The sequence below is a fragment of the Cnephaeus nilssonii genome, assembly GCF_951640355.1.
Source record: "Cnephaeus nilssonii genome assembly, chromosome: 6".
Lineage (NCBI taxonomy): Eukaryota > Metazoa > Chordata > Mammalia > Chiroptera > Vespertilionidae > Cnephaeus > Cnephaeus nilssonii.
In genome coordinates this window covers 37710480-37733567 of record NC_137077.1, presented here as the reverse complement: position 1 = coordinate 37733567, position 23088 = coordinate 37710480, and the positions used below count along the sequence as shown (strand labels likewise).

Here is a 23088-nt window from a genome sequence, read left to right as displayed (position 1 = left end):
AATGATTTTTAAATTGACCATCCATGTAACACATAGCATCCTTCTTAATATCCATCTTTTATCTACCAATTTTTAGGCTGGAGGTAAGGGAGAGGTATATTTGTGCGTATAAGGAACAGCAAAAATGTTGACAGACACAGAAGTTATTTTATGGTTGATTAAGAGGTGGGGTGTGAGGGACAGAAATGAATCCATAAACATAATTATCAAACGGTTTTGATTCTTTAAAAAAACCAACATTAGCAAGGCCCATTTATACACCCACTCCCAGTTTTTCTCTTCCTTCCCTTCCTCCATCCTCCACAATAAGAACACATCAATTTTTGCAGTTAACGAACATCTGGCCACTGCACCACGCTATGAAGATTGCCGCATGCATACCTTTTCCTCTGAGTGCCACTGCTGCCCCGAATGTTGGGTGTCTGTGGGCCCTGACTATGCAGGAGGTAAGTGTCTATGGTGGGCACGGTGCCTGAGGCCTCCCCACTTACTTTAGGGCTGCCGATCTTGCTCTTTCCAAATTTGCCTTTGCTGCGTCTCGACTGCTCATGGTCAAATTCTAAGTCCTCCAGCCGCTGGGTCAGGGCGAGTTTTTGCTGGATAGCCATTCGTAACAAAGTATTTAGAGTCTTCTTCTCGTCCTCTGCGGCTGCTAACTGTCTCTGCATCTCATCCAACTGTGTGACGTACTCATCACATCTGGAACCAAAACAGAAACGTGGTCAGGAGAAAAACCTGGGCGAAACTGAAGTCGGATTTCAATGGAAAAGGAACGGATTTTACTGGAATACGGTGGTCTTCCTAGAGCAGAACTGAGGTAACCTACGCTAGCAGAAAATTAGGAACAGTAGAGCAGGTTCCATAATTGATGGTTCATCTGTACCATGGAGTACATATGGGGACATGCTTTTTTAAAAATATATATTTTTATTGATTTCAGAGAGGAAGGGAGAGAGAGAGATAGAAACATCAATGATGAGAGAGAATCATTGATCAGTTGCCTCCTGCACTCCCCCTACTGGGGATTGAGCCCACAACTGGGGCACTGAACCATGACTTCCTGGTTCATAGGTCAACGCTCAGCCAAGGAGCCACACTGTCTGGGCTAGGGACATTCTTAATCGGTGACATCTTAAACCCCTTATTGTGAGGGCTGCTGCATGATGGCACAGGATTAAGCAGGCAAGTCTCAGGCAGCGTGCATAGCATCTTAGGTGAATTATAGGCGGCTTTTTCTACTGTGTGATGTGTTCTTTGGAGGACTGTGACAAGTGTGTTATAGGCTATGCCTGTAGCATGCAAAAGAATAATAATGTTTGTAAAGAAAACATTTCCTTCTTTATATTTATAGTAATCGAGTATAGATTGCAGCTGCCACTACTTTCAATATGGCAGATTTGTTTGAATTAGAAACCTGAGTTTTTTCAATGATTTTTCAACCAGACGATTAAGCAATAAGTGTCAAAGAAAGCCAAGATGAGCCTAGGATTTGTGCTGCAGCAGAAAGATACGCTCATTGGTCTTTTATCCCCATCAAAGGTAAAACCTGAGCACACATACAGTTGGGAGAAAGAATCCTACATAATAAAAGCATAATACTGCTGAAACCGGTTTGGCTCAGTGGCTAGAGCGTCGGTCTGTGGACTGAAGGGTCCCGGGTTCGATTCCGGTCAAGGGCATGTACATTGGTTGTGGGCACATCCCCGGTGGGGGGTGTGCAGGAGGCAGCTGGTCGATGTTTCTCTCTCATCGATGTTTCTAGCTCTCTGTCCCTCTCCCTTCCTCTCTGTAAAAAAATCAATAAAATATATTTAAAAAATAAATAAATAAAAGTGTAATATGCTAAGTGTCCTACCCATCAGTCAACTGTTTGGACCACTGCTCAACTACTCGCTATGATGTGCACTGACCACCAGGGGGCAGATGCTCTGATAGGTAGGTTAGCTTGCTGCTGGGGTCCGGCCACTTGGGACTGGGCGAGAGGACCCTCCCGTGGCCCCTCCCCACCGGCCGGCCCCCATGGCCCCAATTGGGACTGGACGAGATGGCCCTGATCGCCGGCCAGGCTGAGGGACCCCACCCATGCACGAATTCATGCACCGGGCCTTTAGTTATTCACATAATTAGAGTTTTTTTCTGAGTTTATTTACCTACTAAGATAATAATAATAACAAGTACTTTTTATGTACCAATAGATAGTTAATGACTTTGTGGAGTAGTCCAAAATGTATTGTATACACTTTGCAATCAGCACAAACCTTATGGCATTTTAAGGAAAAAAACAGACCCTATAGTGAAAGAACTTGAGGTCTGGGTGGGTCCCCATTTTCTTTAACCTTGGATGTCAAGAAACATGTAGGGATATCATAAGAAAATCTAAGGCTTAGTAAAATACAATGTGAATTTCAGGGTCCTGGATTTATTTTAATTGGTCAGATAACAATTTTTTCAAAATACTATGGAGTAAATAAGGCAATTACTATCCCCAAAATAAGACAAATTTCTGTGAAAATGCACTATTTGGGGGAAATAATTCTTATATAAACCAGACTCAGACTTTAAAAAGATTTGATTTCTTTTTCAAAGAGGAAATTTGTGTTCTTGATTCTATACATCATCCTGACTGGTTTCTTTCATCAGTGAGGAGTATGTGCACCATCCGAATTCTCTATCCTGCCTCCCCTCACAGTGGCCAGAGGTGCATTTATTCTCCCCAAACTCTTATGCTTCAGTCCCCGCCCGCCCCCAGCCAGGTTCCATCGGGCACACAGCCTCCTCACTGCCATCTCCGAGAGTCAGTCACAAAGTACGAGCTTGAGCCTTTCTCTCCTGACACCCAAAGAAAACTGGGCAGATTCCCAGGCTCCTACACAAGCCAGGATTTTGTTTTACACTGATATCAGCTACATGTAAATTACTTAATGAATCTGCAAATAAAGGCATAGTGATGCTTTGTGAGCTTTGTATCAAGTTTGCATCATATAAGATATATAACTGTGTTTATTTTGGCAATACATTGTGACAGCAAAAAAGGTCACATATTGAGAATCTCAGGAATTCTAATGCCTTGAATCAACAGATTCTTAATAATCACTTCAAGTTTAAAAACAAATACAGTGGCACCACATACTGAAACTGGTGGGAGGGAGGTAGTAAAATTTTGTGATATAATTACACTTTAGAAGTTATATTTTTATCAGTGTATTTAAATCTAAGTAATTAGCTGGTATGATGAATATTAATCTTCATTATAATGATATCTTTCTCATACAATATTTATTAATAATAAGTACTTGGGTGATAGTGAATTTCAGTGGTGATAATATTTAGCTACTTTAGCAAGTAGGACTTTTCCCCTTGTTGGAGACTTCTTTTGCGTGTTCTAATTCTTTTGGGAACATAAGTTCTATTGTAAATATAGAAAATATGTCTCTTGTATTAACTTAAAAATACTTCTGTGTAAAGGAATTGCTTGATCCAGTGTGTCCAGTAGAGGGCTCTGGAAAACAGCACGAGAGCTCGTCTCTCAGGTTTGTCAGCGTGGAATCGCTTCTTTTTTCACAACGTATACACTCAGGATGCAGGAAGATACCCGTGTGAATTCCAAAGTCTTTCCCCCAAGTACCACACCTAATCGTGGAAGAAAAAACCATTACCTTGTTGCAAACATTGCTCTCAGGGATGAGAAAGTTGCTGCATCTTCTTTCAGAGCCTTCAGTTCATTTCTAAGTTTTGTCATCGTTTCTGTCACCATCGCTTTCTCATTTTCGTATTTGTTCTTGAGATTAGCTAGTGCCACCTCAGCTGTCTAAAGTGGAAAAATCACAATGCTTACAACTTTCATATCAGGAAAATCTACCACACAGATTTCTTCATGCTGGGAATATTACTTTCTCTCATAAACGGCGGTGAAATGGACTTGGTTATATTTTATATAAACATAGGTATGTATTTTGGACTCAAGGCAGTTTTCCTTTAATGTCAAAACAAGGCAGTTTTCCTTTAATGTTGTGAATCCATGTGGTGAGATTGCCTACAAGCCAGCCATGAGCCTGAGTCAGTATTAAGAGCTAAGGCAATGATCGTTCAGTAAATATTTAATGCAGATTGTTGAGAGTGTAGGATTTTCAGACATGAAAAAGCCAAAATGAAACTTTACACAAGAAGAATTTTATCAACGAAAAGTTAGGGGTAAAGCACTGCTTCCAACTGAAATGCAATAGAACTCAAATATTCTTGTGTCGCCTGAGTTCTGTGGGCCGGAAACAAACAGAATAAAAGATGTAGGCCAAGCATGTCAAACTCGCGGCCCACAGGCTGCATGCAACCCCATAACGAATATTTTTGCGGCCCAGCCAATATAACGGTATGTGAGAAACGTTTTAATAAAAATTTCGTAACCTAATTTTTACAATATGCTGTTATACGTAATTGTTAATAAAGAACTACAACTGTTTGCTGACTGATTACTATAATCGTATTGCATTCACTTCTCTTAATGGCCTTAAGCGTAGGCACACCATTTCTCTCCACTAATACTAGCAGCGAATATCTTAGCAGCTGATTGCTACGTCATTAATCTTGTACTGACTTGGTTGGTGTGCGCAACAGGAAATATTTTGCTTTTGGAGAACAAGAAAAGAAGGTTTATTTGCGTTACGCTTATTAATTTGTGCAGTTATTCAGTGTCTGGTAAGTTAATGTTCAAGAAAAATATTAATTTTTATTAAAATGTTCTATTATTTTATGTTAATGATTACTCATTTATTTCAGCCCTTTGTACCCAGCATGTCTCCGCTGAAATAAACCTACATTTCTATGAAAATGGAAGCTTTTGTTTTTTTTGCGGCCCACATAAACTTAAACCTTGTTTATCTGGCCCGTGTTAACCTTTGAGTTTGATATGCTTGATGTAGGCCATTGCAATTTATGATGAGTACCTGACAAACTGTCAATCCATATTTTATGTTTAAGGAAAAAAATTAACAAAGAACCAATGATTTCTGATGCCTTTGCATACAACTTCTTCAAAACAGTGAACTATAGTAAAATTTAATTATCAGATTTTAATAATCAGATAACAATAAAAATAATCAAATTTGAATAGTCAAATTTAATTCTTCACAATGCCCATAAAAGCAAAAAATTCCAAAATGGTGAATGAACTGAAATATTTATTTGAATTTGGGCATGTCTGAAGTTCTAAGAATAAGTAGTGTTTCAAATTGAGAACTAGCCTGACACATGGCAGGAAGTAAAATTTAAAAACGTTGAGTGAATCTATTAATGAAATGAATGTATATTTAGGGACTGTCTGTTAGGTGCATAGCACATGGTATGCACATTGAAGCCAAACTGGAAACACGCCATTTTCACAAACTGCCAACTACAGCTTTCAGGCTGTGTAAAAATATTCAATACCAATGAAAAAGCCCCTTACTAATGAAAGAAAATCCATTACTAATATGATTTCCCAGGAAGACTACCCTGGTTTTTAACATTTCTTTTTGTGCTTGAAATGAACAACTTCAGTTTTCTTAAGCAATGCACAATTTCTATGGAGGTAAATGGATTCTTTTTAAATTAAAACAATGTTGGGATGTGGTCGTTTGTTCATGTTTTGATTATAAAGTAGTTCCTTATTAGTTTTGATTGAATTTAAATTTAAATTGAAATGAGAAATTACTCATAAAATAGTTCAATATGGCCTGTAGTGCTATAACTTAGTGGAATCTTCAAAAATATTATAAATTCAGAAAATTGTTTGGAATTCAGAAATTGACATGGGGAAATGGCCGTTTTAAATTTTTAAAAAGAAATGATACACATATTCATTTAGAACAGATAGTTAAGTTTAAGTTGTGCAAATGTAGATGTAACAAATTTGTAAGCATATGGAGCCACATGGTCAGTTATCTAAGGAGAGTTGAGTGGCGAGGGTGAGTGGGGGGAACAACAGAAAAACAAGATCTGAAATAGAAGTACAAAGCTATTTATTATTTGTGAGAAATGCCCCCCAAAGGATTCAGCATTGTTGATTTATTTGTCCACAGACTGTACAACACTTTTTCAGAATTAAGTAATTCTAAGTGTCTATATATAACCCATTAGTACATTTGTTGGCATCAGCAGCATTTGCTATATTCTTCAAACACTCCCAAAGTTTACTTTCTAAATAAAAATCTTGTTTCTAGCCACAGAGACCTTCAAAATCATTCTTTAAATATATCTTTCTATTCTGTGCCTCTACTGCCTACTGTTCTTTCTGTCTGGAATTATTTCCTCCTCTTCTAGAAAACAACTCCTCACCCTTTAAGAACAGACAAGAATAATTTCTTCTATGAAGTTTTCTCTAAAAGACATTAGTTAGTTACTTCCTCTGCAATGTTCCCATAACTCAATTACAGCACGGAAACATCGAACTGTAATTATCTGTTTCTATTCTGACTTCCCCACTGGTCTGTGAGTCCTCCTCTGTGGGGACAGGGACCCTGGATGAGCCTTTGAATCTTTAGCATCGAGCACAGTTTAGTACAGATGATACTTCATAAACATTTGCTTGTTCATCAGAAGACACTGTGCTTACAAAAAAAAAAAAAAATCCTAAAGCATATTAAAAGATTCATAGAGAATGCAGAAAACTATTTTAAAATAGAAAATTCCTTTTCCTATATCACAGAATTCTCACCTTAGCCTTAATAATTTACATTCTACATGCAAAAATATAATGAATGTCATCTGTAGACACTTGAAGCTACTTACGGCATATATGCATCACAGCAATAGGCCCAGCATCATTAAAATGTAAACTAAATGCATGGCTAGAAATGTGTTCTCATTTAATTTACTGAGTCCATAAAGGCTATGACGTTAACATAATGCAAATGGTACCACAGCCAGAAATGCTTCGTTCTGCTCTGAATTCCTATGGCACTGTTTATACCATTCTTAAGTGCTTGGTATGTACTATCTTGTAGACAGTTCTAGGCATTGTTGAACTCCTTCCTACTAGATTACTGGTCACTTATTTTTTCATCCTTACTGCCTGCCTGCCATGAAATATGTAATCAATGAGTGCTTGCTCACAAATTAGTCTCTGTTGGCTGATCAACCATCCTTATTATCTAACCTCTGTGTCAGTTATGTGTCTTGACTTTCTTATAGATCTAGGTCTCTAGGTTATTAATATTCAACCTTCAGGAAGAAATCAGAGAAGTTATCTGAATGGTTTTATCATGAATACCCAGTATATAATGTCCTTGAAAAAGGTTGTCTTATATGACATGGTATTGATTATTTATGACCACTCTAAATCACTGGGTCTTTGGATTGTAGCAGGATTTATGGTAACAAATTCCTTAATTCTGACCTCAAATCAGAGACAGATCTCTCACAAATATTTTCCATCCACCCTAATCTTTTCTATTTCTCTGAACTGATGGCACAAAAGAAGGACCTATTTTGCCCTTAGATTTATATAAAACATGTTCATAGTGCGGACAATATTATTGTTTGTGGTACAGACCTCCAAATTATATGAATAGATTTATGGGAACGGAAGCTGAAAATGCTAGAGCGCTGCACTGTAGATGACAAAATAATAGTGTGGTTTTCCCCAAAGGTAAAAGAAAGAACTCTGAATCTGAAATTAACCTCTAACACTAGCCCTGCTTACATTTGTAAGAAGGTATCTGATGCTTTGTTGCTTCTCTTCAACACCCTTTTAGCATCCTCCTCAAATCTATCTTTCAAGGCTCATTTTCCAGAGAAACTACAGAAAAGTTAAAAATATTTTCCTGTCTATATTTCATAGCATAGCCCACCCAGGTAAAGCTCAAGGCGGGAAACAAATCCAGTCATCAAGTAGATCTTGGAATTAGGCAGGTAGGGCCTTGTTGTAGCATCCTTACTTATTCCAGAGGCCAAGATCTGTGGTTAGGAAAAATTCTCTACTGCTTAAGCTCTGACCCAAGAGAGTTAACATCCCAACCGAAACTAAACTTCAGATATGTGGTCACTGGCAGAGCTGGTGCACATTTCACCTCAATCTCTACCTCTGTTTCTCTACCTCTCTCTCTCTAGGTAACTCCCCTCTGTTTGCTCCAGCTGCCTGCCAGGGTGTCTTTCTTGCTGTATCTCCCTGGTGTTAAGTTGCCATGCCAGCCTATTCTGCACCCCTCCACCTCGTGTTTTCATACTCAGTGACTGCTGGACTCCAGCTGCCTGAACTGCCTTTCTATGTCTGCATGGATCTTCTCCTTTGTTCCTGCTTTAATTTCTTCACTTCTACCTCCACCTAATGGAGCATAGCGACTCTCCTATTTCTTCCATTCACTGAACTAAAAATAATTATTATGTTCTGACCTGGTACTAGAACTTAGTTTTTTATTTCCTCACTGACCAGGAATCTGAACTCTCATCCTGATGACAGCGGACACTCAAAAACATTAAGGAATAAATGCGTTAGGAAGGCGTTGGCTAGCATGCGTGGTCAGTAGGATGAGATCACCTGCTTGTTGGCTTTCAACACGGCCCTCAGTGTGGCGATCTGCTCCCGTTTGGTGCTCAGCAGGGACTTGAGCTTGAGGATCTCCTCCATTAAGGCTTCCTTGTCTTTATCGATCATGGGGGCCAGCTCTCGCGCCGCTGCTCTTTGACGAGACAGTTGCAAGGACCGGTCCACAGCTTTCTGCAGATGCTTGATTTGGTCCCGGATAATGGCATTAAGGTTGTAGATATTCATTGGCTCTTTGCGGATATCACTTGTATCTAATACTGGAGATGACGGTGGGGCAGTAATTACAGGAGAGATAGTGGGGGTCTTGGTTGGGCTTGGTTCTTTGCTGGCCTCTGTGTTTTCTTTTGTAATTGGTTCAGAGGAGGTCCTTGATTCTACTGGGGATGACACACCCCGCCTGGCTAACCGTGGAGACAGAAGTCCCCTGGGATCATCGGGCCCTTTTAGGCTGCCACTACGAGTAACTCTGCTTTGCCTATAGTAGTCCAGCATGACCCTGTTGGGGGTTTCATTATTACACAGACATACATGGTGGTAAAGCTGAGCTAGCTCCTCACTAAAGGTCACCAACTCATCCTGGGCTGTATTAAGGGTATTGTGATTTTCATTGGCTATGCTGGTCATCTTCTGCAATTCCTTCTCCATGTGGGCCATCTTCTCTCCACTCTCCTTGGTGGTCTTCTCAAGGCTTGTCACCTGCTCATCATACATTTGGATCTTACTCTCATACTTGGTCTTTTCTTCAGTATAGTTTTCTACAGATTTATTGTATTTCTCCTTTAAGGCTTTAATTTCAGCTTTCAAATCGATCACCTCAGTCACTGCCACCCTGTATTTGCACTCAAGGATCTCTAAGCCATTGATGTCCACCTCATAGTCATGTGCCTCTTCCTCTGAGACCCGGCCCTTCTCCCCATCCAGCTCAGTCTTGAGCTCCTTGCTGTTCTGTAGGCCCCTCATGGCGTTAACGTGCTCCGTGAGCCGGTGCACCCGCTCGTGCTGCTCTGTCAGTGCCCCCTTGGTGTGTTCCAGCTGCGTCTGTGACTCCTGGAGATTGGCCAGAAGAATGGCCTTTTCCCGCTCTACCTGCAATAACAAAAGAAAGTCTCTGAATGCCTTTAATGCAATGCCATTGATGAGCTGAATCCATTCACTGTGGGACATAAATACATTTAAAATAAGTGCAACAGAGCCAATGTCCCATTATTTCAAATTAAATTGGAGTGTGTTTTCTTATTTCAGCAGTTCTAGTAAGTCAATCACTCTGAAAGTACATCATTCTAAAACAATTATGCTATGCATATTTACCCATCCAAATTCTCATGCATTATACACATCCACTCATAAAACTTGAATGTTATTCAAACAATCTTATTTTTATCTTTTAACACTTCACAGAAAACATAACATGACTTCAAGAGATAGTACTTGGCATGGTCTTTATTTTGAGAACCTTAGAGTGTATCTGCTCCTTAGTTCACGTGGGATAAGTAGCTGATTCAAGGTGCCTATGAATCATCCTTTCCTTCCCAGAGCTTAACCCAAAGTCAGGTTTAAACCCTAAGACTCTAACTTACAAATACTGCTGAGAACCTTAGATATTCCCTTAGAAATAAGTACTTAATCCCCCAAATAAACATATACTAAATTTGAGAGCTTTTAATACAAAAGTCAAAGAATATAGAGTTTTAGGATTAAAAGAACAATTTACAAATCATTTCAATTCCTTCACTCCAAAATAAAAAATTTTTTAATTGGTAATTAATCTGAATAATATGACAATTTTGTTATTATATAGGTGGTATAACTGTATGTTGAAAAATATTCAGGTCTCAATATAAAACAGTGACTCATTAAGCCTAAGTATATGAGAAATTATAATCTGAAAAATTTTAAAAACCATTTCTGCCTGATCTGCATGGCTCAGTGGTTGAGCGTTGACCTATGAAGCAGGAGGTCACAGTTTGATTCCTGGTCGGGGCACATGTCTGGGTTGCAGGCTTGATCCCCAGTGTGGGGTGTGCTGGTCGCCCCTAATTAGTTGATCAATGATTCTCTCTTAACATTGATGTTTTTATGTCTCTCCCTCTCCCTTCCTCTCTGAAATCAATAAACAAATATATATTTTAAAAAGAACCATTTGTGTCCCTCCATACCAGTAATCAGTATTATGAATTAAGAATTTTTACATGTTTAGAATGTAAACATGGTTTTTAATAAGCAAATATTTACATTTTAAAGTATTATATAATAACTAGAGGCCCAGTACAAAAAATTCGTGCACGGGGGTGTGTGTGTCCCTCAGCCCAGCCTGCCCCCTCTCCAATCTGGGACCCCTCGAGGGATGTCCGACTGCCCACTGGGATTGGGCCTAAATAGGCAGTCAGACATCCCTCTCACAATCCAGGACTGCTGGCTCCCAACCGCTCGCCTGCCTGCCTGCCTGATTGCCCCTAACCTCTTCTGCCTGCCAGTCTGATCACCCCCTAACTGCTCCCCTGCCAGCCCGATTGCCCTTAACTGCCCTCCCCTGCCAGCCTGGTCACCCCTAACTGCCCTCCCTTGCCAGCCTGGTCACCCCTAACTGCCCTCACCTGCTGGCCTGGTCACCCCCAACTGCCCTCCCCCGCAGGCCTGGTCACCCCCAACTGCCCTCCCCTGCTGGCCCGGTCACCCCTAACTTCCCTCCCTTGCCAGCCTGGTCACCCCTAACTGCCCTCCCTTGCCGGCCCAATTGCCCCTAACTGCCTGGTTGCCCCCAACTGCTCTCCCTGCAGGCCTGCTCGCTTCTAACTACCCTCCCCTGCAGGCCTGGTCTGCCCCTAACTGCCCTCCCCTGCAGGCCCGGTCACCCCTAACTGCCCTCCCCTTCCAGCCTGGTTACCCTTAACTGCTCTCCCCTGCTGGCCCAGTCGCCCCCAACTGCCCTCCCCTGCTGGCCTGATCAGCCCCAACTGCCCTCCCTTGCAGGCCTGGTCCCACCCAACTGCCCTCCCCTGCTGGCCTGATCATCCACAACTGCCCTCCCCTGCCAGCCATCTTGTGGCGGCCATCTTGTGTCCACATGGGGGTGGCCATCTTTGACCACATGGGGGCGGCCATCTTGTGTGTTGGAGTGATGGTCAATTTGCATATCACCTCTTTATTATATAGGATATTTACATTTTAAAGCATTATATAAGTGGTCTCTTATCTTTCTGCACTTGCTTTCTTTCCTTTTTTCTTCTTGTTTTTTAAAGTAAACCATCATGAGACCTGCTTTAAGGATAACTGATTGATGTTGAATGTCTTAACATCTAGAGAAAGTTATCAATTCAAACTTTCAAACTTTCCTGGATCACACATTATATCTCTCCAAACTCTTCTAAATTCCTAGGAGGCAAGTAAAAGTATTATTATAATTACATAATAAATACCAATTATTAAACTATAATAATTATTATTTTAACCAGCATATTACTTTAAAAGATATCTATCTATTCATAATACAGTAGAGTAGTATTTTTATGATCCTTTGTGGTACTTCATAGCCTTCATATAATTATCATGTACAGAGAGTACTCACTTGGCAAGGTTCTAATATGCATGAATTTCATTGACCATTAGTTTTAACTAATTAAAACACCATTCCTCCCAAACACAGTTCAACTTTCAGTAACCAATATATTAACTGTGAGCAAATGTAAAGTACAAACTCTGATGTTGTAATCTACAAAATCACTACATAGTAACCTCATGACCAGTGACCAATCATGTGATTGGTCATGACTTCATACAAAGTCTGTCAGTGATTGGTTACTGTGTATCTGTGATTCAGTTCACTCATGGATAGCAAAGTGAACAGGCTTGTCTTCTTGTCTAACAGTGATAAACCCACATGATGTTTTACAGAAATAGAAAATCCAAAGAGGGAATTGGCAAAGGAAAGAAGGGAGGGAGAGAAGGAGGGAGGGAGGGAGAGAGGGGCAACAAAGAAACACAGACTGAAAATGTTGGTGGTGATATTTGAATCAAACATAAATGGAGTTATAGAAGAAATAGTTGGATGTGGGAATGTGGACATCGATGATGTTTGAAGGACTTTAGATATGCGTCAAAGCAATTTGGCAAAAGAGAATGTATCAAAAATGAAAAATGTAGTTGTTATAAAAAGGATGAAAATGTCCTAAAGGAAGTGACACCCGCACACTAAAGATACTCTCAGAGATATTTTCAGGCATTGAAAATGCAAAGCATAAAATGTTAGAAGCTGATCTAAACTTAGGTAGGAGAATGACAATTGTCAAGGCATAAGAAAGATTTTTGCGCCCTAACCGGTTTGGCTCAGTGGATAGAGCGTCGGCCTGAGGACTGAGGGGTCCCGGGTTCGATTCCGGTCAAGGGCATGTACCTTGGTTGCGGGCACATCCCCAGTGGGGGGTGTGCAGGAGGCAGCTGATCGATGTCTCTCTCTCATCAATGTTTCTAACTCTCTATCCCTCTCCCTTCCTCTCTGTAAAAAATCAATAAAATATATATTTTTTAAAAAACATCTGGTAGGCAGCATAAGTATTAATGGGGACCAGGTGGTCCACGTCTGCCTGTGATGTCACAAACCCGCGCAGGCCCTGCAGAAGTGGGAACTAGGTTAACTATGAGGTGATCACAGCTTTGCAGCTTCTGTGCCCTTGAGGGCATGGCAGCAAGGGAATGGACGGGCGGTAGGCGTGTCCTCCCACCATTTCCTCGGTGACATTCAGAGTATATCGTATCTGTAACGTTACCAAGATATAAAAATTTAATGGCCAAATTGAAAATGGTTAATTCTGTGGTCAAGACCAAATCTTTAATGTTAAAACCGGTTTAAGTTTTAATAATCCTTAAATTGGGTCTATTTGACAGCTTTTCTGAATGTAATATTTCAAGAATTTAACTGAGAGACAGCTTTGTGACACCCCAAGGGCCCTGAGGTGACACAAAGATTTATTCCCTCTCTCTAAAATAAATATCTATGAACTAAATTAGACCAATGCAATATACTTGAGATTGCATGAGGAAACTCTGCCAAGTAAAAATTAATAGCAATGTTCTACTTAAAATACATATACTTTAAATGTTACAGAAATTTCAGTTTTCTATAAAAAAAAACACTTATGCAAATTCAAAGCCAAGTTCAAACAGGAAACTTTCAGTCAGGGAAAAAGGGCAAGCGTGATAATTCTCTGTGTCTGCCAGGGACACTCTGGGGGTTTTACATTTCTTTTATTGGGATTTACAAATTGTTTTCAATGCTTTAATGCACTGTCTGCCAAGCCACTTTTGAATTTTGTCATTGGACAGCCATTGCCTTACTTCGGTGAATTTAAGTCTTTAGAAAACCCATGGAAAGAACTCTTACTCTACATTGCAGGCTTCTAAGTAGGTCATATGTTTGAACTAAAAGGTGTTTGTAAAACTTTAGGAAATTATTAATTAGAAACAATAACTAAAATATATACAGAAGGTGGCAGCCCTTTCCTAGCATACTCTGTGGGACTCTTTCCCTCTCCCCATGTGGGAGTCTGTATTTGTGCTTCAATAAATCTCCACCTTTGCTATACTACCCTCTGTTCGTGGATACATTCTTTGACTCCGGCAGACAAAGAATCCAGGGTCCAGTCCAAAAAGTCCGTATCAGTTTGATTCTCTGTGATGTGAAGTTAAACAGAGGCTATTTATCAAAGGTAAAAATTTTAGCAGAAGCATAGAGACTCCTTTAAATAGATTAGGTAATTTTGTTTTCCCAGACAGGATCTACTTCTTTTCATTCTAATAAAACCAATTAAGGCACATGACTATTACTGGAAAATGTCAGTTGTAAGATATTGGAAATAACTGAGTCTAAAGAGCACCAAAAAGCCAAAATAATGTATCCAATAATACTCTGAAAAATGTCTCTCAGTGAATAAAGAATGACACTAATTGAGCTGTTCACTATCAAAGTCTATTGTCAAGTTTACAGGGACTTGTAGATGAATAAAACAAGTTTTCTTGGGGGACTGAGTGAAAAAGGTGGAGGGATTAAGAAGCATAAATTGGTAGTTACAAAATAATCACGTGGATGTAAAATAAAGCACAGGGTATACAGTCAATAATATTGTAATGTCTATGTATGGTGCCAGGTGGGTCCTGGAAATATCAGGGGGATCACTTTGTAAAACATATGATTGTCTAACCACTGTGCAGTACACCTGAAACTAATACAAAATAATATTGAATGTAAGCTGTAATTGAAAGATAAAATTTAGAGTTCTTTTAAAAATGTTTTCTTATATGTATTTTTCTTATATATATTTTAATTCATATGGATTTGTGTTATGTGAAAGTTAGCATGACTGGCTAAATTTAAATTATTCCTATAATTTATTGCATACCCAAGAAGAAATACAGTTTAGTAAAATATTCACCCTGATTTTCTCCAGGGGGGAAAAAAACAGCCCCATATATAAATATAGGCTTACCATCCTTTGCCCTTTCCAGTACTTTCTATGCTTTATATATTGACTGTTTATATAAAGTGGAAGTGGCAATCTTCTTGACGCCTCTAAAACTGATGGGCGGTTCCAGTACAATCTTATAAAAAATGGTGACTTATACCAGGTTTCATATTTACCATCCATTTAGTCTTCACAGCAGCTCTACAAAGGAGGCTTGGATTGGATGCTCACCAGGGCTTCAATGTAATTCTCTGTAGGGGGCACTACTGTCCACCATACAATGCTGGGGGCACTATTAAGTGATAGTTGTCTTAGATTTTTATATTATTACCATTTCCCAGCAGATGGCAGTATGATATTTTGAGGAAGGGGACCTGGTTTGTTGTTATTTTCCCCCCTAATTCCAACAGAGGCATCATAGAGACTAGCGATGGGGCTAATTTATTGAAGTAGGGTAGCAACCATACTTAGGTAAAAACTGCTGTTTGAGTTTTAACCCTGCTGTTCTGGCTTCTGCACGCACTTACTTGCTTAAGGTAATTTTCCTGTGCCTGTGGACCAGGACTACAGGAGATTGATTCCCACTGACTCAGTAGCTCCAGGAGTAGAAACTGTAGATAGCCTTTAGAGATTACTAACTCTGCTTGATAGGGCCACATTCCAATGTCCAGCAGGACCTGGCTGGGAACAGCTCTGCAGGCTGTTCCCAGCATTTAGAATTTAGAACAAAGGAAAATTTTTGTGATTTGGACCTTTAAAAGGACTGCCTACACCTGAAACGGTGCGGTCATGTGGACTCCACCTGCGTGTGGTGCTCTCGCGGCCGTCCTGGACAGTTCAATAAATCCTTGCCTGCTTTTTTAATCAATCAGCAGCCTCCGGTGGTCTTATTCTGACTCCAGGGTTCAACCCCACAACATTTATTACCTTTCTCTTGATGTGTGTGTCTCAGAGAAGTGAAGCAATTCACCCAACATTCCTGATACCCAAGGCAGAAACACAGATTTATTTATTTTTTCCCCATTTCAGAACCAGATTAAGTAAATACTCATGGGTGGGAAAACATCATTTACATGCATAGATGGAATCTTATAAGGTAAGGAAAGGCCGTGGCCTGGGTATCCAGTTTCCAAAGGGTTTCTTTAATCCTAAGGAAGAAAATCTTAAAAGATGCATATTCCTGGCATAGGGTGTTATATCCCTGCCTGTGCCCCTTGACATCTTCACAAACTGTCAACGTTAACCAAGTGCAGGTGTTCAATGTGAAGGCACAAATGCAGTGCTCTGGACCCTGGCCAAAAGAGATCCTAAGAGAAAAGAGAACTATGAAAATAAAAACTCGCACATCCCAAAGTATGCTGAGGTTATAAACTGAGATATACAAAATTGAGAGCTGTCTAATAGTACGGCGATTCCTATACCAATGGCAGTCACAATCTCAAAATCCTTTAAGTACAAGTTTTATTGTATTTCACTTGGTGGCAACATTCAGACAGAACTGAATTCCCTGAGCAGCAAAATTGCACCTGATTGAGGTGAGACCTCTTAGGGTCCTCATTTTTTCCTTGTAGTGTGAAAGCTCACATGTTTCACTACGGAACTGTTAGTATTTGACCATTCAGTGCCACACCTGACCCCACTGGGGTGGGGGAAGCAGCATTTGCCACCCCAAAATATATACTTTCTTTTTTTAATACTGATTATTTTAAGCTGGTTGTTTTTAAGAAACAAAAGACTCAAGAAGAGCCTTTTCCCTCCTTCTTTCCAGCCGAAAGGAATCCAGGAAGGGAGCTATCACCTTAGCTTAATATCACCAAGTGTGGCAGACAGGGAGGAACCGAGCACAGCCTGTTTGGTAGCCCCCCCTCTGTGTCCCACTGTTGTGGCCCAGTTAGAATTTGTTTACCCAAAAGCTCACTTTTTCTCACCTACCTGTGAATTGCCTACGTTCCCTTTGACCTCCCAGTCCCCTGCCTCCCCTTCCTTAGCCCAGAACTGCCCTGATTGTCCTCGGGTCTCATATTCTTATGGAACTCCCATATGTACACATGTCATAAACTTGGCTATTTTCCCCTATTAATCTCTCTTGTATCAATTTTTTAAAAAAATCCTCACCTGAGAATATTGAATTTAGAGAGAGGAAGGTAGAGAGAGAACACCTATGCGAGAGGGAAACATCAATTGGCTGCCTCTCCTACACACCCCAACAGGGACCGAACCTGCAATCTAGATGTGTGTCCTGATCCAGGAACCTGCAACCTAGATGTGTGACCATCAGTACAGAACGATGCTTCAGCCAACTGCGCAACACCAGGCAGGGCTCTCTCTTGTCAGTTTAATTCTTAGGTAGGCCAGTCAGAAAAACTAAGAAGGAAAAAAGCAGAAGTTCCCCCTCCCTTCAATATCAACCTACTTGTATTAGTGTACATTTAGCAAAAAGACATGGGAAAGTATTACCTACAAAGAAGTGGGCTTTGCAGTTAGGTAAAAGTCTATATGAAATTCATTTTCTTCCATCCAGTGCCTATGCCTTCTTATCTTGATTCAAATGAAACGTTGTGAAAACAGTCTCTTTTAGCAGCCCAAAGCACTGAGAAATCAAGTGCAGGATATGTTCAATCGATGTAGTAGTAAAAGTAAGCCTTATAATAAATAACTTTATTCTTACTCTAGCTTCTTATTTGTTTCTGCTAATTTCATTCTTTATTCATCATTTCTGTAGAGGCAGAAAATTATAAGTGCTGTTTACTATACAAATAAATGATTGCTGGAGTCTTAACAGCCTCTCATTAGCAGCTATTTGTAAAGCACCTTGAGGGATAACATTCTGAAGATTAAGCTCAAACTTAATCACCCAACAATCTTGTTGAACCAGATTCTTGGTTCAGTAGATTTGTGTGGAGCCCAACAATTTGTAGTGCTAAGAAGCCCCAGGTGATAGTGATGGTGATGGTGATGGTGGTGATGTTATCCAGATAAGATTTCCACCAGCACTGGATTAAGGTATAGCATAGAGGCAAGACTCGAAGCAGAAGGCCATTTTACAATGAGATTAGCTTAAACACGGACTCGACACAAAACATCTGATTTGAATATGCTAAAATTAAGGCCTAATTTATGTTGGGATCAGAATGCCTTGGTTTTAGATTTATACCTGTTCTGTATTTTTAATCATATGGTTTCCTGGCTAGTTAGCATATAGTAAGTCCAAAGCTTAAAGTATTGCTGTGAAATATAACCACTATTCTTGAAACTATATATTGTAGACTAAAAGAGGCCACATGCTAACCTGATAAATTCAGGGAAGGCCTGCAAGAGGGCCTTACAAACTCAGAGACCTAAAGTAACCACAAAGGATGGTCTGAAGTGAAAACTTTTTAACTAAAAGCAGTTTATGGCAGGTAATCATGTCCTAGGCCAGCATCTGCCCTGACAAGAGTCAATCTTTACCTTAACTGAGCCTGTCTCTTGTGTCTTTTTGCATCTACAATAACATATCCTTGGAATGTCAAAGCAATTTTCCTTTTTCTGGACCCCTCAAAGCACAGGCACCACTCTGCGGAGACCACAAACCCCCTCATTGTTACTGAGTTCATTGTTGACTGGTAATTATCCTGTGTACCTACTTTAGTAAAAGATGTACGTATCTATCATTTTATTTTTCAACTAACCCCAGAGTTTCCCGCTTTGCTTTTTCCCACCTCCCTAATCTATCGCTACTGGATTTCATGTAACCCACTTACGTCTCCTCTTTTGATTATAATGTATAAAATACGGTGCAAAACTGGCATTCTCTAGAGCATTCGCTCAATCGGTTGAGATTTTGCTTCCCAGCAGCTGTCGACAGTTTGGCTCCAATAAAATCACAAGAATAAACTCATAAGCATGTTTCTTATGCTGACAATATACAATTGCTTAAGATAGAAAGGATAATTTTCTGTCATTTGACTTGTATAGGAAGTCTTTGAATTCTTTTGTTAGACGTGCACCGAGCTGCCTTCTGACTGCGATCTGATCTGTGGCTCCAAGAGAGAAAATTTTCTTTTAATATATTTTATTGATTTTTTACAGAGAGGAAGAGAGAGGGATAGAGAATTAGAAACATCGATGAGAGAGAAACATTCATGAGCTGCCTCCTGCACACCCCCTACTGGGGATGTGCCCGCAACCAAGGTACATGCCCTTGACCGGAATCGAACCTGGGACCCTTGAGTCCGCAGGCCGACGCTGTATCCACTGAGCCAAACCGGTTTCGGCGAGAAATTTCTTAAAGCAATGCAAATGAGATGCCTCAACACTTCTTCCGTTGTGTCTTTATAAAACACTGCACTTTCAAAGTTGCTAACTAAAGAAGCAATATTTTTAAAAAATAATCTGGAGCTAAAATGTAAGAACAAGAAATCCCACAACCTGCTATACAATCTATAAGGAATCCATTCTAATGGCCCTACACAAAATTCTTACCTGCATAAGTTGCTGCTTCAATTTCTGTATTTCTGAAATGTTCAGCTCACTGAATAAGTCAGACACCGGGTGTAGAGACTCTCCCTTCCTCAAAGTGGGAGTCCGATAGTCTCCGTTCAGTTTCACCAGAGGCCCGTGGATGTGCCCGTTCATTTTGTCGTCGTTGTTCGGTTCGCTCCCGTCCTCGGCAAACTTGAGTCCATCTACGGAGATGCTGATGTGGTTGTCATTGAGGGTGATGTACTGGGACAGCTCCTTCCGCAGGTTGTTCTTCTGCTCCCTTTCGTTTTTCAAGGTCTCCAGGGCTTCTTCCAGTTGGTGCTCAGCGATCTCTTTCAACCGGAGGGCATCTTCCAGCTGGCTGTTCAGCAGCACCGTCTCCTCCTCAAATCGCTTAATCTCATGCTTTAAGCCTTCGTATTCAACCTGAATTAGATAGGACAGAGAAGATTCATAAAACTAAAATTTGCGTCTTACAAAACTTCCATTAGACACTCTAGTGGACCTAATCATTAAAAAAAAAATCAAAACATTCATCTACAAAATAAATCTATAAAGAACACAGTATATTAGTATATACCCTTACGGTAACACAGGATGGTTTCTTTAGAAATTACATATCAATATAAATTCAATTCTTAGCAGAGATGAAAATGTATTTTGTCTTAGGATTTCTTTTATGGGGTCCAATGGTCCAAAGGGGCACTGCTGGCCTAATAAAACGGGGATTTTTTTTCTTTAGTGATTGTTTATGAGACTATTCACAACCAAGATTTCATCATCACTATTACTTGGTTTTCTTTAATCTATATATATAAAACCCTAATATGCAAATAGACCTAATGGCAGAACAATCGAACAACCGGTCGCTATGATGTGTGCTGACCACCAAGGGGCGCGCACAGAACATGGCAGGCATCGGCAGCAGGCGACAGAGCGTGGAACATGGTGGGAGTCGGCTGTGGTGGGATGGTGGAGCAGGTGAGTGGGGGTGCCAGACCAAGGCAGGTTGCTGGTCACTGTCATTGGGTCGAGCCTCTGGTGGTTACTGAAAATTCTTTGCTCCTCAACCCTTGCACTGTGGTCCCGCCCAGCACTCACACCTGCTGCCAGGCACTGGAGCTGCCGCTCGCACCCACTGCCCGCCCCGATCGCTCAGCGCCGTCAGCAGGTGCGAGTGAATGGCTGCTGGCCCTGATCACCCTTCAGGGTTTCTCCACCTCCCCCTGCTCCTGAGAGCGATCAGGACAGCAGCCGCCACTCACACCCGCTGCTGGTGCTGGCCCCAATCGCTCCATGCCATCAGTGAGTGGGAGCCGCGGCAGTGGTAGGAGCAGGGCTGCTGGCAAACAGGGACTGGGGGCCGTGGTGGGAGGGGCCAGGTGGGGGTGCGGAAGATGGGCTGAGACCTGCCCCTGTGCCCACCACAGCCTCGTGGCCCACAGTTCCTTTCAAGGTGCACGAAATGTGCACTGGGCCCCTAGTTATTAATAATGAAGTAATTTTTATACCCAGAGATAAATTAGTTAAAAGATCACAATGAAAACATAATCTCAATAAAAATGTTTAAGGGTAAGATGAGGAAGCAAAGAAACATTTTATGTGCTTAAGGATAGAATCTGGAATACCTATCATGCAATAATATATATATATATATATATATATATATATATATATATATATATATATATAATATTGTTATCAATGTAATATTCTTTTGAATTATATCAAATAAGAGCCTGCTCGAACACCCTCTTGGTCATGAAAGCGCAGAGGGAAAAGATTTCTACTCTAAACCAACATGCCTTCCTTGGGGCCTTTTCCATGGCACTTATCACGGGCACTTTTCAATAAATATTTTATCTCCACAACTACATTGTAATCTCCTCAGAGAGGGGAAAGACTTTTTATGCACCTACGTGTCCTTCCTAATGCTTCAATGTTTCTTTGTAGTGTTTTTAACAGAATTCTGCTCTGCAATAAGTATTTGCTGAATAAACTATTGTGGATAAAAAAATTGAGTAGAAAAAGTAATATAATAAAATCATTATGATATGAGTGAAGTATGGTAGCAACCATACTTAGGTAAAAACTGAGTAATGAATCTAAGGTTTAGATTCATTCCCAAAAGACCAGTAGGGAATAAAATAAGGCTTTAAGGACATTCATACATTCATCTCAGGTAAAAACTGCTGTTTAAATTTTAACCCTGCTCTTTTGGCGCCTGCACGCACTTACTTGCTTAAACAATAGGGTAGTTACCTCAGCCCCCAGACTGAGACCTGGAAACTCACATTAATCCATCCCACATCACAAAGGTCATTTTCCTGTGCCTGTGGACCAGAACCACAGGAGATTGATTCCCACTGACTCAGTGGCTCCAGGAGTTGACTACCTTTAGAGATTATTAACCCTGCTCAGTTCTGCTTTTGTACAATCTGCTTTCGCAATATAGATCCACATTCCAATGTATTTAGAATTTAGAACAAAGGGAAATTCTTGTGGTTTAGAGCTTTAAAAGGACTGCCTACACCTAGGATGGCGCGGTCGTGAGGGTGGCCACCTGTGTGTGGTGCCCTTGCGGCCGTCCTGGCCAGTTCAATAAATCCTTGCCTGCTTTTTTTAATCAATCAGCAGCCTCCGGTGGTCTTATTTTTGACTCCAGGGTTCGACCCCACAACAATGAGGTACTAATATTACCTATGTGTTTAGTTTTAAATTTATTTTTTTGGTTTATATTAGGTTAAACTTGTACTTTAAAAAAGCGTTTAAAAAATTAAAAAATAGGGATTATAGACCATTATCACTTTCATACATTTCTAATTCTCCCCCACCCCCACCATCCTTCTTCACATAATCTCAATGCAATGGCTTGTCTTGCAAAGGTTAGGATAACAGATTTCAATATAGTTTTAGTTAGGATGTAGGTTTGGCTGATGTAACAGAGGCCTAAATAAGAGCGACTTAGTTGAGATAGGAGTTTGTTTCCCTATCATGTAACAATATGGAAGTAGTCGATCAAGAATCAGTAGAAATCTCTGCTCCATGAGGTCATCCAGGAACCAGGCTCCTTCTATCTTATTGCACCACCTCTCATTTGGGTCCAGATGGTCTAAGGTGGCTTGCCATTTTGATTATGTTCCAAGCAGTGGGACAAGGTAAGGGGCATACCTTCTCCCTTTAAGGATCTGTCTCTAAGGTTGTCCATATCACTTCCCATATCCCACTGGCCAGTACTAGTCATATGACACTTGGTTGCAAGGAAGGTGAAGCATATACTTTTTACTCTGGGTAGACTATGCCCAGTTAAAAACTGGATACAACATTGGGAGAAGGGAACAATGGATACTGATGGACAACAAACACTTACAGGGTCACTGGAATTTCACAGGTCCATAATAAAATTATTTGTAAGAATTAAGTCATGGAAATTGCTTGGAATAATAGCATGTTGTAGCGTGTTTTCTTCCAGGGCTGCTTATATACTATAAAGTTGTCTTCATCCTGACCTTCTCCTTTTCTTTCCCTGGACAATTCAGGACACCTTAGTTAATATTTCAACCAATCCTCTGACTGCCCCAGATTGTATAATAGCTTACATTTGCAGACATTACTTTAGTTTGCATTGTAGACTTTTTATTCTTTAATCCC

The 23088-nt window shown here is 40.4% G+C and overlaps 1 protein-coding gene across 6 annotated transcripts in view; it reads right to left on the bottom strand.

Annotated features, from left to right (window-relative positions):
- BICD1 (BICD cargo adaptor 1) overlaps nucleotides 1-23088 on the bottom strand; it is a 190381-nt gene that overhangs the window by 32773 nt on the left and 134520 nt on the right. For 4 of the 6 annotated variants that reach the window (XM_079775604.1, XM_079775605.1, XM_079775607.1 and 1 more), the window contains exons 4-7: nucleotides 19438-19863; nucleotides 8510-9604; nucleotides 3657-3808; nucleotides 492-699 (exon numbers count right to left, since the gene is read on the bottom strand). In XM_079775604.1, coding sequence (XP_079631730.1) covers nucleotides 492-699; nucleotides 3657-3808; nucleotides 8510-9604; nucleotides 19438-19863 — 1881 coding nt within the window. Of the gene's footprint in view, nucleotides 1-381; nucleotides 700-3656; nucleotides 3809-8509; nucleotides 9605-19437; nucleotides 19864-23088 lie in introns of all 6 variants that reach the window. The other 2 variants (XM_079775608.1, XM_079775603.1) reach the window with 1 other exon arrangement.